General features: G+C 33.8%; 1 protein-coding gene across 3 annotated transcripts in view; it reads right to left on the minus strand.

Moving 5' to 3' along the window:
- Window positions 1-15762: 15762 nt before the first annotated feature.
- Window positions 15763-18657, minus strand: part of LOC142230090 (uncharacterized) — a 37426-nt gene continuing 34531 nt past the window's right edge. For 2 of the 3 annotated variants that reach the window (XM_075300724.1, XM_075300726.1), the window contains exon 4: window positions 15763-17124. In XM_075300724.1, the coding sequence (XP_075156839.1) occupies window positions 16570-17124 (555 nt within the window). In that variant the 3' untranslated portion in view covers window positions 15763-16569. The remainder of the gene's footprint in view (window positions 17125-18657) is intronic. The other variant, XM_075300725.1, reaches the window with a different exon arrangement.

An 18657-nucleotide genomic window follows, 5' to 3' on the forward strand; every position in this document is an offset into this window, starting at 1 on the left:
TGTCAGACTGAAACCGTCTATTCTTCCAAATCGGTTCAGATTTAAATATATTCAAATATATTATCCAAATCGGTTCAAATATCCAAATATTATCCAAATCGGTTCAGATTTAAATATAGCTCCCACACGAAGGTTGTATTTTATAATTCGGTATTGGGAAACCCTAGTCTTGTAATCTGCCAACTGACAACTCTATTGCAAAGCTTGACATTTCTAAGGACCTACAGTAACTCAAAACATTAATCTCGCCCAAAACAATCGAATTAAACGTGAATATTTTAGTGCGATTATTTTTTTTTTTTTTTCAAGTTTCCACTTGGACAACAATGCATCGATGAGCTTAATTTAATTTTTGACGATGAAGCTGCGACAAGGACCTGTATATCGATGGCATGGTGAATTCAACCGCGGTGGCAGACGGTTGCCCAAAATCAGTTATTCTTTCGGAAGCCATTGAAACTGTGCGCCAACTGATATTGCAAGATTGTCATGTGACCTTCCGTGAGATTGAAGCAACCTTCAGCATTAGTGGCAGCAGCATAGATTCAATGTTGCATGAAAATTGGACCACAGAGGTCAAAGTTGTAGTCCAATTTACGTGAAATTTTGCACAGGAATTAGAATTAAAATACTAAGCATGCATGCCAAATTAGATTGAAATCAGTTCAGATTTCGATATAGCCTCCGTATACATGTTTTTCCGATTTGGGCAAAAATGGCCAAAATACCCACATTTTCCTTATAAAATCGCCACTGTTATCTCGAAAACTTGTAAAAGTAACTCAAATTTTTCTTATTTCTAACACATATCTATCGACCGATAAATCATAAATACACTTTTGCGAAGTTGTCTCAAAATTGGTTCAGATTTAAATGCTATCGAGAATGTGTATCTACAAAGTGGTGCAGGGTATAATGTAGTCGGCCCCGTCCGACTTTAGACATTCCTTACTTGCTGTAATGCAAATTATGTGATTCTCGTTCTCAAAAAAAAAAAAAAAAAAAAAAGGCTAAAGTCGGGCTGGGCTGACCAGGGCTGCGGAGCCGGAGTCTTGGAGTCGGAGCCTGAAGATTTTGCTGGAGTCGGAGTCGTAAAAATTTTGCTCGACTCCGACTCCGGCTAAACGAAATTTTTTAAAATACTTCACATTTTTGTAACTAAGCAAGTTTTTAAGCAAATTTGTTTCCATTGCGTTATTCATTCGATCAATGTACAGCATGATTGTAAATGAAAATCAACTTTCAATTACGGCTATCTTTTTATGTTTCCTAGAATGTTAGACTAGCAGATGGGCTGGATCGATCCATTCGAACGATCCAGCCCATCGAACGATCGAAATTATTTTTTTTTAATTTTATTTTAAGGCCATATACATATGTGGAATATTGACAGAAATTTTTTCAAAGTTGTTTTTTATAGAAAATTTTGTCAATATGTTATTTCTATAAAAAGTTTTGTCAGCATTTTATTTCTATAGCAAATTTTGTCAAAATTTTATTTCTATAAAAAATTTATTCAAAATTTTATTACTATAGAAATATTTTTTTCTATAGAAAATTTAGTCAAAATGTTATTTCTATAGAAATTGAGTCAAAATTTTGTTTCTATAGAATATTTTGCAGAATTTTATTTACTACACAAAAATTTTTCTAAAAATTTATTTTTATTGATAATTTTTTCAAAATTTTATTTCTATAAGAAAAAATTGTCAAAATTTTATAGTAATAGAAGTTTTTATTAGAAAATTTGGTCAAAATTTTATTTCTATAGAAAATTTAGTCAAAATTTTATTTCTATAGAAAATTTAGTCAAAATTTTATTTCTATAGAAAATTTAGTCGAAATTTTGTTTCTGTAGAATATTTTGCAGAATTTTATTTACTACACAAAAATTTTTCTAAAATTTTATTTTTATTGATAATTTTTTCAAAATTTTATTTCTATAAGAAAAAATTGTCAAATTTTATTTCTATAGCAAATTTTCGCAAATTTTTTTTTTCTTACACACAAAAAAAAAATTTTCTGATTCAATCACGAAATTAATTGATCCAATTAATTTTTATTTGAAATGCCTTCAATCACAGAAATGATAGTATCAATTAAAAAATTAATTGAAGGTCAATTAAAAAATTAATTGATACTATTATTTTTGTGATTGATTTTTGTTTCAATTAAAAAATTTGTTGAATCAATTAAATTTTTAATTGAATATTTTTAAAACTCAATTAAAATTTTAATTGGAAAAATTTTCGTGAAATTTTTTTGTGTGTACTGATGATTACTGATACTCACTGCTATAAAAAAGTGCATTCAAAATTTTATTACTATAGAAATATTTTTTTCTATATAAAATTTAGTCAACATTTTATTTCTATAGAAAATTTAGTCAAAATTTTGTTTCTATAGGATATTTTGCAAATTTTTATTTCTATAGAAAATTTTTCAAAATTTTGTTTGCTACACAATTTTTTTTTTAATTGTATTTCTATTGATAATTTTTTCAAACTTTTATTTCTATAAAAAATTTTGCCAAATTTTATTTCTATAAAAATTTTATTCAAAATTTTATTTCTATATATTTGGTCAAAATTTGATTTCTATAGAAAATTTTGCCAAAATTTTATTTCTTAGAAAATTTAGTCAAATTTTGTTTCTGTAGAAAATTTTGCAAAATTTTATTTCTAAATAAAATTTTGCAAATTTCTTTTTACTAGACAAAAATTTTTCCAAAATTGTATGCTCACTGATACTCACTGCTTAGTCGAAAACTTGTAGAAATGACTCAAATTTTTCAATGAATGAATCGTAAATGCATTTTTGCGAAATTGTCTAAACAATTATAAATATTTCCCAAATATTGCCCGAGATTTTGTAGAAGTCTGATTTGAGATTTTATCAAAATGTAGATCTAAATACAAAGTTGTGCAGAGTATATTATAATCGGCCCGCCCGACTTTAGACTTTCCTTGCATTTTTATTTTTTGTTAAAATTGTTTTACGTCCCATAACGTTAGATTTAAATTTTAAGTACATAGATTTTGTAGAAGTATGTACAATTTTGTCTAAATCGATTCACATTCAAATTCATGCATATGGGAATATAAACCTTTATATAGCTCGCAACAAATTTAAAGGATTTGAGATAGTATCAATAATTTTGGTCCACAAATACATATACTGTTGGTATCTTCTCATATTATGATGGGTATTTATATCATTATTTTATTTATTAAACATTGCCCCAAATTTGAAATATAGAGTTCAATTGGCATCTAATGTGAAATTAAGACCTTTTTTTGCACACATAAATAAATACGATATCGATCCACTTACGGTACCCCCACAATAGAACTACAAATTAGTGGTATTAAGATGAGATTTAGTTATATTACCAGGAGTCGACTCCGGAGTCGGAGTCGGAGTCGAGCTGATGAAAAATGCTGCAGTCGGAGTCGAGCAAAATTGGCTCGACTCCACAGCCCTGGGGCTGACTATACCATACCATAAACCACCCCTACTGAATTAGTGAACTAAGCATTTATGGGATATCATTTATATAGGTTTGGGAGATAAATCGCATTTCCATATTTAAGAACATTACGGGCTACATGTTTATGGGAGTTACCTACAGAGTTAGTAAACCACCAATATTTAGTCCATTATTAAAAAAAAAAAAAAATTCTATAGCGTTCGTCCTTGTACCAAAAAAAAAAACACTGTGCCGAATTTCATCAAAATCGGCAAACGGAATCCTGCGAACATCAAATACATGGACGGACGGACACCAACCGCTAGGTCGACTCAAGAGGTGATTCTGAGTCGATCGGTATATATTTTATGGGGTCTAAAATCAATATTTCTGGATGGCATATATTTTGGCAGATAAAAGTTATTATACATTGACCACTATGTGGTTAGGGTATAAAAAAATAAGCCAAATAACTATTGTGAATGGGCAGGAGACGTCTACCCTAAATAACTATGATTGTAGTTATTTAGGGTAGAGGTGTTCACGTAATATTTCACTCACATACGATATTGTTGGTACGACTCATACACACTCTCGCACGACTCTCTCGGACTCACACTCACGATCAGATATGTCGTGACTCACCAATACATTTATTAGTAATTTATCTAGGAAAACGCGAGAATGATTACAATCGAGAGTGTCACTAAAATTGTAAGTGAATTCAATTCGTAAGCATTATTAAGTTCATTAGCAGAATTATTTTCGTGAGCGTATTTTCCAAAATTTGTGGCTCACGCCGTTGCCATCATCGTGACTCACGAGTAAAGCGTGAATCACAAAAAATTTGGTGAGTCAAAAAAAATTATTGTCACGTGTACACCACTAATTTAGGGTTTGGAGATTGCAAATAAAATATTAAATAAAATTATCAACGACTAGCTCTCCAAATTATTTTAGCGTTATGGTGGTGAATGTATTGAATACAATTTTATCCAAGAGAACAACCACAAAGAATAAGTCTCCAATCATGTTTCGTTGCTGAATACACTTATCCGTCCACTGTTAATATGTACTAATGTTTATAGTAACTGAAACAAAAATAAAATTTATCTTCGATTACAACCACATATGTATAAATTTCGTTCAGTAAAGGCAATCACCTTAGCGTTTATTTAGTTGCAACTATCGACCGGTAGATGGAGACAAATGTAACGTTTTGGGAGTACGTTTGCTATAATTTCAGATAAGTGCTGAGCCCTTTGCAAGAAATGGACTATTAGCTTACACCTGAGTGAAATTTTACTCGCGAAGGATCATTTTTATTTATGAACGATATTTATTTTATGACTAACGTACTTTTACAAGGTGAAAATCTGTACGAAAAATCTCTCGTTACGCAGAAAAAAATTCTAAAGCTAACTTTTTTATTACATATTATTTGGTGTTTTCTTTTTTTACACCCTACGACACACTGATATTTCAGGATCCCTTAGACTATTCAGTCCATTGTGATACCACAATGGTGAACTTTTCTCTTTTAAGTGAGTGCTGCCCGATTCTATGTTAAGCTCAATGACAAGGGACCTCCTTTTTATAGCCGAGTCCGAACGGCGTTCCACATTGCAGTGAAACCACTTAGAGAAGCTTTAAACACTCACAATGTCACCAGCATTACTGAGGTAGGATAATCCACCGCTGAAATACTTTTTGGTGTTCGGTTGAAGCAGGAATCGAACACACGTCTTTGTGTATGTAAGGCGGGCATGCTAACCATGGCACCGCGGTGGTTCCCGGCCATATACTAGCACAATGTACAAAATTTCAACCGATTCGGATGAATTTTACTCCTCCAACAGCCTGCGGAGGTCAAATCTGGGGATCGGTTTATATGGGGGCTATATATAATTATGGACCGATATGGACAAATTTTTGCATGGTTGTTAAAGACTATATACTTAGACCACGTACCAAATTTCAGCCTCCAAGAGGCTCTGGAGGTGGAATCTGGGGATCGGTTTATATGGGGCCTATATAATTACGGATCGATATGGACCGATTTTGGTATGGTTGTAAGAGACCATATACTAACACCACGTACCAAATTTCAACCGGGTCGGATGAATTTTGTTCCTCCCATAGGCTCCGAAGGTCAAATCTGGTGATCGGTTTATATATTATATAAAACTATGGACCAATATTTGCGTGGTTGTTAGAGACCATATACTAACACCACGTACAAAATTTCAACCGGATTGGATGAATTTTGCTCCTCCCATAGGCTCCGAAGATCAAATCTGGTGATCGGTTTATAGGGGGTTATATATAATTATGGACCGATATGGACCATTTTTGGCGTGGTTGCTAGAGACCATATATTTACACCACGTACCAAATTTCAACCGGATCGGATGAATTTTGCTCCTCCTAGAGGTTCCGAAGGTCAAATCTGGGGATCGCTTATATATAATTATGGACCGATATGGACCAATTTGTGTGTGGTTGCAAGAGACCATATATTTACACCACGTACCAGATTTTAACCGTATCGGATGAATTTTGCTTCTCCAAAAGGCTCCGGAGGTCAAATCTGGGGATAGGTTTATAGGGGGCTATATATAATTATGGACCGATATGGACCAATTTTTGCATGGTTGTTAGAGACCATATAGTTCGGTTAGGTGGCAGCCCGATGTATCAGGCTCACTTAGACTATTCAGTCCATTGTGATACCACATTCCATTGTGACCATATAGTTACACCACGTACCAAATTTCAACCGGATCGGATGAATTTTGCTCCTCCAAGAGGCTCCGCAAGCCAAATCTAGGGGTCAGTTTATATGGGGGCTATACGTAAGTACGTAATACATAAGTGAGTGGTACGATATGGCCCATTTGCAATACCATCCGTCCTACATCAATAAAAACTGCTTATGCCAAGTTTCAAGTCGATAGCTTGTTTCGTTCGGAAGTTATCGTGATTTCAACAGACGGACGGACGGATGGATATCTCAGAATTTCACCACGACGCAGAATATATATACATTATGAGGTCGTAGAGCAATATTTCTATGTGTTACAAACGGAATGACAAAGTTAATATACCCCCATCCTATTAGGGGAGGGTATAAAAAAATGATACCCCATACTGAAAAATATTAACGCGATATTAAAGATTACGCAACCTAAATTTTAGGATGCGAAGTTTAAAAAAATATTAAGGACAACTTTATTTAAAATAATGAAATTTTAATTAAAATAAAGTTTATAATCTTTGCTCCAAAGTTTTTTTCATTAAATTTAGGACACAAATTTTATAAATTTGCGTCCCTCTGTTAAAGTCGCATGTCTTTGATCTAAGGCTAAGTTGACTTAAAGTAGATAAACACGTTTTTGATTTAAAGAAATTGTCCTTAAATTAACTGAACTATTAAAACTTAAGATTTAAGATAAAAACACTTCAAATATAGGCTAAGACTTTTTTTAGGATTTAGCGTCTTTGGTTTAAAGTTTTTTGGAATTAAGAAAACATTTTTTTACTTTGATTTTTAAACTGGCATTTGTTTATTCGTGAGTACCTTTATTAATAAACCTCGAAAAGAGAATGAAAATTTGATAAATCCTAATTTTAATTTTATTGGTCCAAGATTTAAAGCCAGATAGGTTGCTAAAATATTTCTTTATTTTAAAGAAGCCACATCTTTGGCTCGGAATCAATATCAAAATCCTTAAGGGAAGGTCAAAATCGTTGGATCCAAGTAAACTTTTTTTTGAGTGCACAAATGCCTAGGTTCACTAATTCAGTAGGGGTGGTTTAGGGTATGATATAGTCGGCCCCATCCGGCTTTATAGTTAACTTACTTGTTTTCTTATGTACATTACCCTATTTATTGTTATATTGGCACTCAATCAATATATTTGTAATCGATAAAGCTGAAATAAATAAAACGACTTTGTGAAGTGGCCATTTTTCTGTAAAGTACCGTTCTTTATTTGAGCCTATTGAATCAGGCGCTTTCGTTTATTTGATAATTAATTACTACTCTTCTATTACTGGACAATTATCAAAAACTACTGTTGTGCCAACAAATCTTTTGAAACTAATTTCGATAACAGCAATCTAAATTGATCGATCGGTTTGACTATGGTCTTCGAAATATTTTATGACTCAACCTGTACCGTCTTCTAATTGTATGAAAAAAATGTATATTCTTTATTTTTTCAAAGAATAAAATCAGGCGATTGATTTATATGGAGTTTTATCAGGAACCCTATTATTGAACACATTAACTTCATTACTTACGAACACCGTTTTTCAAAGTGTTAGAATTTCATTATACCCTGCTCCACACTGTGGAACAGGGTATTATAAGTTAGTGCATATGTTTGCAACACCCAGAAGGAGACGAGATAGACACATGGTGTCTTTGGCAAAAATGCTCAGGGTGGGCTCCTGAGTCGATATAGCCATGTCCGTCTGTCCGTGAACACATTTTGTAATCAAAGTCTAGGTCGCAGTTTTAGTCCAATCGTATTCAAATTTGGTACAAGTATGTGTTTTGGCTCAGAATAGAACCCTATTGAGTTTGGAAGAAATCGGTACAGATTTTGATATAGCTCCCATACATATATTTCGCCCGATATGAACTTATATGACCCCAGAGGCCTGAGTTTTACCCTAATTTGCCTAAAATTTTGCACAAGAAGAACAATTACTACTATAGTTAAGTGTGTCAAATTTTATTGAAATCGGTTCAGATTTAGATATAGCTCCCATATATATCTTTCGCCCGATATGGACTAATACGGACCCAGAAGCCAGAGTTTTACCCCCATTTGGTTGAAATTTCGCACTAGGAGTACAATTAGTAGTGTAGTCAAGTGTGCCAAATTTTATTGAAATCGGTTCAGATTTAGATATAGCTCCCATATATAGCTTTCGCCCGACTTACACTCATATGACCACAGAGGCCAATTTTTTGCTCCGATTTAATTGAAATTTTGCACAGGGAGTAGAATTAGCATTGTAGCTATGCGTGCCAAATTTGGTTGACATCGGTTCAGATTTAGATATAGCTCCCATATATAGCTTTCGCTCGATTTACACTCATATGACCACAGAGGCCAATTTTTTGCTCCGATTTAGTTGAAATTTTGTACAGAGAGTAGAATTAGCATTGTTGATATGCGTGCCAAATTTGGTTGACATCGGTTCAGATTTAGCTATAGCTCTTATATATATCTTTCGCCCGATTTACACTCATATGACCACAGAGGCCAATTTTTTGCTCCGATTTAGTTGAAATTTTGTACAGGGAGTAGAATTAGCATTGTAAATATTCGTGCCAAATTTGGTTGACATCGGTTCAGATTTAGCTATAGCTCTTATATATATCTTTCGCCCGATATAGACTAATATGGTCCCAGAAGCCAGAGTTTTACCCCAATTTGGTTGAATTTTTGCACTAGAAGTACAGTGAGTAGTGTAGTCAAGTGTGCCAAATTTTATTGAAATCGGTTCAGATTTAGATGTAGCTCCCATATATATATATGTTTTTCTGATTTCGACAAAAATGGTCAAAATACCAACATTTTGCTTGTTAAATCGCCACTGCTTAGTCGTAAAGTTGTAAAAATGACTCTAATTTTCCTAAACTTCTAATACATATATATCGAGCGATCAATCATAAATAACCTTTTGCGAAGTTTCCTTAAAATTGCTCTAGATTTAAATGTTTCCCATATTTTTTGTACTAACATTGTGTTCCACCCTAGTGCATTAGCCGACACAAATTTTGAGTCTATAGATTTTGTAGAAGTCTATCAAATTCTGTCCAGATCGAGTGGTATTTAAATGTATGTATTTGGTACAAACCTTTATATATAGCCCCCAACACGTTTGACGAATATGATATGGTATCGAAAATTTAGATCTACTAAGTGGTGCAGGGTATAATATAGTCGGTCCCGCCCGACTTTAGACTTTCCTTAATTGTTTTTTACTAACATTGTGTACCACCCTAGTGCATTAGCCGACTTAAATTTTGAGTCTATAGATTTTGTAGAAGTCTATCAAATTCTGTCAAGCTCGTGTGATATTTAACTGTATGTATTTGAGACAAACCTTTATGTATAGCCCCAACACATTTGACGGATGTGATATGGTATCGAAAATTTAGATCTACAAAGTGGTGCAGGGTCTAATATAGTCGGCTCCGCCCGACTTTAGACTTTCCTTACATGTTTTATAAAGAAGAAAATTACTTTGTATGATCTCAAGCGTTTCATAGCAACATGGAAAACAATTTCTTTGTATTTTTTATTGCCGGTTGCATAAAATATAAACTGAATCCGACCCTCTTCGCTGCTCTGTACTCTCCTGATTTTGTTTTTTAACTGGGAGAATATTTGTTAAAAAAATAACACATTTATCTCGAATTGAATTTCGAAGGAGCATTTTGCGTTAGGTCAGAATAAGAAAAAAAAATCCTCGTTAAACCAAAAACTAAAACGGAAGAACTCTTTTAAAGAGTGTGGCCAGGGGAACTCACCTTCCTGGCAAAAAAGAAAGTACTCTTTTTTCACCACAGGGTCCCCCCACTGGATTCCTTTTTGGGATAAGTATAAAGGAGTGTACGGTGAATATGAACGTATAAAATTGTCCGTTTTAACCACATCCAAAATATTTGAAAAGCTTTTGTTAATATTCTTTACCATAAGTAGAGGCCAAGGTGGTCCCTTTTTACCAAAGTTATATAGTGTATTCAATTCATTCAACCATCCTCCACATTTTCTGTGAATTTTTAAGGGAGGTATCCCTCTTGTAAACATAGCGGAAATTTAAGTATCCTTTTTCAACTGCATGCAAACACAGAGAAAATATATGCTCCAGATGTAAAAGTCCAACGGATTGAAATCCTGACATTTTGGTGGCCGCGAATTTCTGCATCCATCCTATGGTGTTGGGTAAAAAATCTATTTTTATTTTCTTTGAACATTAGTTTAAGTGCCTCTCATATTCGTTATATTATATGTGACAATTTAATCGATGCAATACGCGTTTACAACTTAAAATTGAAATACTTTTACTCGGCCACTTGATAAGCTGCATTATCTTAATATGACACACCTCCACCTAAATACCACACCGTATGAATAATCGCACAATTGAACATCTATCAAGGGTGATGATATAGAAAAATTACAAAGGAGTCGCTACTGAAATGTCTTGTTCTCTTAAGTGCAACTATTGAAGAAGTATCACATCACAATTTGACCAATGTAGACTAGAATATTGCATAAGTAAATTCTTCTCGGAAAATACTTAATTACTATTGGTTTTATTTTTTTATTTTTCGCTTTATAATAATGTGTTAATACTTTCCGAAATATATAGATTATATAATTAAAATAGATTTCGGAAGATGGAAACAATGATAGCACTGACAAAGGACACGTGTATGCGGTCGAAAGTTTGGCTAATTTCATGAACCCTCTACAAAAGAGTGCGTTCAAAGTTTTACTACACTGAACAATTTTAGGATACGCAAATTACACACAATTAAGGACAATTTTTTTAATTATAAAATTTTAATTAAAAGAATGTAATCTTTGCTTCAATGTTTTTTTTTTAATTTAGGACACAAATTTTGGAAATTTGCTTCCCTCCCTTAATGTTGTATTTCTTTGAACTAAGGCAAATTGTCCTTAAAGTAAAGAAACTTAAATTTATTAAAATATTGAATTTTTAGATTAAAGATTAGAACGTTTCAAATATAGGCTAAGAATTACCATGTAAATCTCATTGGAGGTGATCTAAATTTAGACTACTTCCGAATCACAAGTTGGGGATGCAAATTGATTGTTTTGTAAGTTCGTTTTTCTACTGGGATTCCACTCAAGAGACATAAAGACTTACATCACATGGAACCTTAAACACGTGCAGAGAAGAAACATGATTGTCACAATCATATTCGAAGAGCAAAATAATATGATAGGAGCTATTTTTGCGGCTGCCATGTAACATTTTCAATTGCAACCATGTTGGCTCAGTGAACATGGTTCTAAGAAAAATAAAATTGTCCTCATCTAAAATGTTATTATATTGATAAAAAGAATTGTGTTTGAATCAAAAAGCAATGGTCACGATCTAAAATGTTATGGTATTCGTCAAAAATGTTTTTCTTCCAGTTAAAAGAACATGGTCACAACCTAAAATGTTTTGATCTTTATGAAAAAACTTTTTTCGCCATTGATAAAAGGACGCCACTTGAGAAAAGAAAACACAAAATTAACTTTGTCATTCCGTTTGTAACACATCGAAATATTACTCTAGGACCCCATAAAGTATATATATTCTGGGTCGTGGTGAAATTCTGAGTCGATCTAAGCATGTCCGTCCGTCCGTCTGTTGAAATCACGCTAAGTTCCGAACGAAACAAGCTATCGACTTGAAACTTGACAAAAGTAGTTGTTATTGATGTAGGTCGGATGGTATTGCAACGAGCCATATCGGTCCACTTTTGCTATACGTAAAAATGGACCCCCATTTTTACGTATAGCAAATATGAAATATGTTACTCTTAGAGGCTTGCGGAGCCTCTAAGAGTAACATATTTCATCCGATCTGGCTGAAATTTGGTACATGGTATTAGTATATCGTCTCTAACAATCATACGAAAATTGATCCACATCGGTCCCCCATATAAACCGATCCCCAGATTTGACCTTCGAAGCCTCTTAATGGAGCAAAATTCATCCGATCCCGTTGAAATTTGGTACATGGTGTTGGTATATGTTCTTTAACAACCATGGAAAAATTGGTCCATATCGGTCTATAATTATATATAGCCCCCATATAAACCGATCCCCAGATTTGACATCCCGAGCCTTTGCAGAAGCAAAATTCATCCGATCCGGTTGAAATTTGGTACATGGTGTTGGTATATGTTCTTTAACAACCATGAACAAGTTCGCAAGTTCGGCCAGGCCGAATCTTATGTACCCACCACCATGGATTGCGTAGAAACTTCTACGAAAGACTGTGATTTAGTCCATACATGGTATATATTAGACAATAAAGTTATGTATAGTTAAGTCTACAAATAATTACGAATCGATATGGACTTTTTGTACGTAGAGAGCAAGAATTGAAATATGGGGGTCGCTTATATGGGGGCTATATACAATTATGAACTTGATATGGACCAATTTTTGTGTGATTGGGGATCGATTTATCTGAGGGCCATATATAACTATAGACCGATATGGACCTAGTTAGGCATGGTTGTTAACGACCATATACTAGATGAAATTTGCTCCTCCAAGAGGTTCCAAAACCAAATCTCGGGATCGGTTTATATGAGGGCTATATATGATTATGGACTGATATGGACCACTTTTGGCATAGTTGTTAAATATCATATACTACCACCACGTACCAAATTTCAACCAGATCGGATGAATTTTGCTTCTCCAAAAGGCACCGGAGGTCAAATCTGGGGATCGGTTTATATGGGAGCTATATATAATTATGGACTGATAGGAACCAATTCCTGCATGGTTTGTTGGATACCATATACTAACATCACGTACCAAACGGCAAGAATTTTGCTCTTCCAAGGGGCTCTGGAGGTCAAATCTGGGGATCGGTTTATATGGGGCCTATATATAATTATGGACCGATATGGACCAATTTTTGCATGGGAGTTTGAGGCCATATATTAACACCACATACCAAATTTCACTGAATCAGATGAATTTTGGTCTTCCAATAGGTTCCGGAGGTCAAATCTGGTGATCGGTTTATATGGGGGTTATATATAATTATGAACCGATGTGGACCAATTTTTGCGTGGTTGTTATAGACCATATACTAATATCACGTACAAAATTTCAGCCGGATCGGATGAAATTTGCTTCTCTTAGCGGCCTCGCAAGCCAAATCGGGGGATCGGTTTATATGGGGCTATATATAATTATGGACCGATGTCGACCAATTTTTGCATGGTTGTTAGAGACCATATACTAACACCATGTACCAAATTTCAGCCGGATCGGATGAAATTTGCTTCTCTTAGGGGCCTCGCAAGCCAAATCGGGGGATCGGTTTATATGGGGGCTATATATAATTATGGACCGATGTGGACCAATTTTTGCATGGTTGTTAGAGACCATATACTAACACCATGTACCAAATTTCAGCCGGATCGGATGAAATTTGCTTCTCTTAGAGGCCTCGCAAGCCAAATTTTGGGGTCCGTTTATATGGGGGCTATACGTAAAAGTGGACCGATATGGCCCATTTGCAATACCATCCGACCTACATCAATAACAACTACTTGTGCCAAGTTTCAAGTCGATAGCTTGTTTCGTTCGGAAGTTAGCGTGATTTCAACAGACGGACGGACGGACGGACATGCTCAGATCGACTCAGTATTTCACCACGACCCAGAATATATATACTTTATGGGGTCTTAGAGCAATATTTCGATGTGTTACAAACGGAATGACAAAGTTAATATACCCCCCATCCTATGGTGGTGGGTATAAAAAATGGGACCATATCGGTCCATAATTATGTATGGGGGCTATAAAACCGTTCCCCAGATTAGATCTCCGGAGCCTCTTAGAGGAGCAAAATTCATCCGATCCGGTTGAAATTTGGTACGTGTTGTAAATATATGGTCTCTAGCAACCACGCAAAAATTGGTCCATATCGGTCCATAATTATATATGGCCCCCTATAAACCAATCCCCAGATTTGACCTCTGGAGCCTCTTAGAGGAGCAAAATTCATCCGATCCGGTTGAAATTTTGTCGATATGTGACAAGGGATTAAACATGGCTCCATCACTACACTCCTGAATCCAATCGACAGTCGGCTGATTGGACAGCGACCGGTGAAACGTCTCCGAAGCGTGGAAAGACTCAAAAATCCGCTGGCAAAGTAATGGTATATTTTATCGATTATCTTGAGAAGGGAAAAACCATCAACAGTGACTATTATATGGCGTTATTGGAGCGTTTGAAGGTCGAAATTGCGGCAAAACGGCCGCATATGAAGAAGAAAAAAGTGTAGTTCTACCAAGACAACGTACCGTGCCACAAGTCATTGAGAACGATGGCAAAAATTCATGAATTGGGCTACGAATTGCTTCCCTACCCACCGTATTCTCCAGATCTGGCCCCCAGCGACTTTTTCTTGTTCTCAGACCTCAAAAGGATGCTCGCAGGGAAAAAATTTGGCTGCAATGAAGAGGTGATCGCCGAAACTGAGGCAAAACCGAAGGAGTACTACCAAAATGGTATGAAAAAATTGGAAGGTCATTATAATCGTTGTATCGCTCTTGAAGGGAACTATGTTGAATAATAAAAACGAATTTTGACAAAAAAATGTGTTTTTCTTTGTTAGACCGGGGACTTATCAGCTAACCTGTTATAATTATGGACCGATATGGTCCAATTTAGGCACAACTTTTAGATGGCATATACTAACACTTAGAGAAGTTTTGAAACTCTCAGAAATGTCACCAGCATTACTGAGGTGGGATAAACCACCGCTGAAAAACTTTTTGTTGTTTAGTCGAAAATGGTCTTGAACGATCACGATCTTATGTATGCAAGGCGGGCATGCTAACCATTGCACCACGGTGGCTCCCGTGTTACTGATGTAGGTCGGATGGTATTGCAAATGGTTGATATCACTTTTACGCACAGCCCCCATATAAACGAACTCCCAGCCTCTTAGAGAAACAAATTTTATCCGATCCGATTGAAATTTGATACTAGTATATGGCTCCTAACATTCACGCCATATAAATCGATCCCTAGATTTGACCTCATAAACCTCTTGGAGGAGCAAATTTCATTCGATTCCATTACAATTTAATACATTGAGTTAGTATATGGCCATGTATAAATTGGTTAATATCGGTCCATAATTATGTATAGCCCCCATATAAACCGCGCAAAAATTGATTCATATCGGATCGTAATTATTTATAGACTCTCCTTTCTTAAAGATACCTTTCCTTCGGCAAGTTTTACCATAACCCAAGTAATTCGATTGTGGATTACAGCCTTTAGTAGAAGTTTCTATGCAATCCATGGTATAGAGTACATAAGATTCAAACCGGACGAACTTGCGGGCGGATATACTTGTTTTATACCAATTTTGTATTTACTATAAATCTAGTATTATTTATAAATAAATAAATAAAAGACTAAATATTTTTTGCTTAGTGGTTTTATTTGCAATTACATTGACAATTACAAACATTCACTAAATATTCATTAGAAATGATTAAAATATTTTGTTTCGTTTTTGTTTTTCGTTTTCAAATATTCATACAAAAAATAAATAAATTATTATTATTATTATTATGGATTTATAAATATTTTTAAAAAAGATCACAGTTAAAATTTATGTACAAATGTACACAATTCTTAAATACTAAGACATAAATACTTAAAACTAACATTGGAGAAATAGAGAGAGAGAGCGAGAAGGAGTGCACATGAACAATGGAGTGCAATGAGATAAAAAGGCGAAAAGGTATAATCAAATAACTAAATTGGATGGAAAAGAGAGCAACTCAACAAAAATATTCCAGATCGAGATTTTTGATTATACCTTGACCCTTTCGAATGAAGACGATTCGAAAATAAATAAATATAATACTTAATATGGAATGTAATAAATAATTTCAAATGGCAAATGCTGATGACAAATACTGTTGTTTTGTTTAGAAATGGAAAGTTTCGTTAGATAGCCTAGATATAAGTACAAATATTCGTATAAGGAAATAGTAGATAATACTTTTAGGAACTAAAATAGTGGCATGTATACAAAGAACATTAGCTCTTCTTGTGGCTTAGCTTCTATGAATTTACAAAGAGTTGTACACCCAACGAAAAAATAATTTCTTCCGGAACTAAATTTTATACAAACGAAATTCTATTTTAATGTAAGATATTTGCTTTAAGGGCAAGAAATTTATGGCAAACGAAGTACCTCCAATTTGTTATATTTTTTGCTACAGAAGAAAAGAAATTTTTTCTTTCAATGTTTTTTTTTTCTGGATAAATAAATTCTTTTTATGATTGTTGTTGGGAATTGGCATAATTTTGCCAACTTTCATCGAAACTATTATTAAAATCACTGTTTACATCTACACCACTGTTGTGATGTGATACCCCAGATATATCCCTGGAATCTTCCGAGTCTTGGGTATTTTTCTCCTTTGAACTGGTTGAAGCTTCTTTTCTCAAATATTGTCGCAGGATTTTACGCATACCCGATAAGAATTTCATATAACCATTTTTTGTGAATTTCATATCGATCGTTGAAGGTTCTACCACTTCAATGCTATTCTTTTGTTGTTCCTTAGTTTTAAATGACAGCTTGCTTTCCATAACTTCCTTGCGAATCGTTCTAATCATTTTGGTGGCCTTCTTTGGATGTGCTCCATTAATGGTGAATTCTAATTCGCATAGAATTAAACGGGCACTGGTTAATAATTGATCCAGTTCTTTAGTTGTATCACTAACATATTGCAATTTGGTCATGTCCCATTGGTATTGAGCACGTCCCAAATAGGCAAAGGAGGCTACATAGATTTGCATATTACTATACCAACGGCTAAGAGTGATCTGTAAAGAAAAATAAAAACAAAAATATGATATTAATAGAATTCGAAAAATGTATGGAGAATATATGACAGAGATTAGAAATTCCCCCTCTTCGATCATATATCGAATCAACAGTTTAATGATTGATTGATATATCCTTTGATTTTTTTCTTTTTGCCTGAAAATAGCCCAGTTGGCTTTGTTAAGAGTCTGGCTATGTTTTGTTTTTAAATATGCAAATTTTCACAGTGCTACGTTTTCAACATTTTACACCTTTTCTTTGTAGAAGCTGGTCATATTTCTTTCCGAAATATTTAAAAGAATATAAGTTCACATAGTGAATAACATTTTAAATTTAATTTATTTAAATCGTTTTATTATATTTTATTTTAGTTTAACTAGAATTATTTTTATTTTAATATTGGATAATCGAAACAGTCTTTCCATATTTTGTCAATAGATGTCGTTAGAGTCGTTTATATCTATCAGTGCTGCCAATCACATTGTATCATACGATATGGTGTTGAAAAAAATGACATTTTCAGTTTCGCTTAACCAAAAACATAAATTTGAAGACGTTAAACTATTGCTACAGATTTCAACAATAAGTTAAAATAATAAATAAGTAAATAAGAAATTCTATAAAGAAAGAAATTCTATAAATATAAAACGCATATGTAAATAAAAGCAAAATATTATACAATTCGTTATTCATTAAGCTTTATAAAGTTTTTGTTATTCATATTTTTCTGGTACAAAAATGATTACTTCGCTCCTGAAAGTTATTTTATTTTATTATAATGGGGCGATTTTATTATAATGGGTAATCGAAAAAATCTTCAATAGATGTCGTTGGAGTCAATCGATCAGTGCTACCAATCACATTGTATTATACCATATGGTGTTGGAAAGGTGATATTTTATGTTTCGTTTAATAAAAAAAATTCTGAGAATAAAAATATGTTACGACTTTTCAAAAATAGGTAACCAAAATAAAAAAAAAAATAAATAAATAAGAAATTCTATAAATTATTTTTATGAAAAATTTCGCATTTATGATTTATCGATCGACACATATGTGTTATATGAATAAAAAAAATTTTAGTCAGTTTTACAAGTTTTCCACTTAGCAGTGGTAATTTTACAAGGACAATGTGACTATTTTAGCCATATTTACCCAAATTGGAAGAAAACATGCACTGAAAAAAAGCATACCCGGTTCCAAAGATTTTGTCTTTACTTTAAAAAAAAAAATGGTATTGATTCCGAACTAAAGAAGCGGAGAATACAAGTAAGGATATTTTTAAGACACAATTCTCTTTTAACTTTGGGTTCTGTGTACTTGCTTCTAGGAAGCAAAGTTTAAGTTTTCGCCTTCTCAGCTTTTTTTGAAAGGTATGCTAATTTCAAAACGATCCATGCATGAAAGTTAATGGTTACGAATTTAACGTGTCTCGAACCAGGGTCGCCTGCACCATACGCAAATAGCACATTGCACCATCGACGGAGTTGCCATAAGAACGTGTAATGAATCATTTAATACTTTTCATGGCT

Source organism: Haematobia irritans, chromosome 3, assembly GCF_050003625.1.
Source record: "Haematobia irritans isolate KBUSLIRL chromosome 3, ASM5000362v1, whole genome shotgun sequence".
Classification (NCBI taxonomy): domain Eukaryota; kingdom Metazoa; phylum Arthropoda; class Insecta; order Diptera; family Muscidae; genus Haematobia; species Haematobia irritans.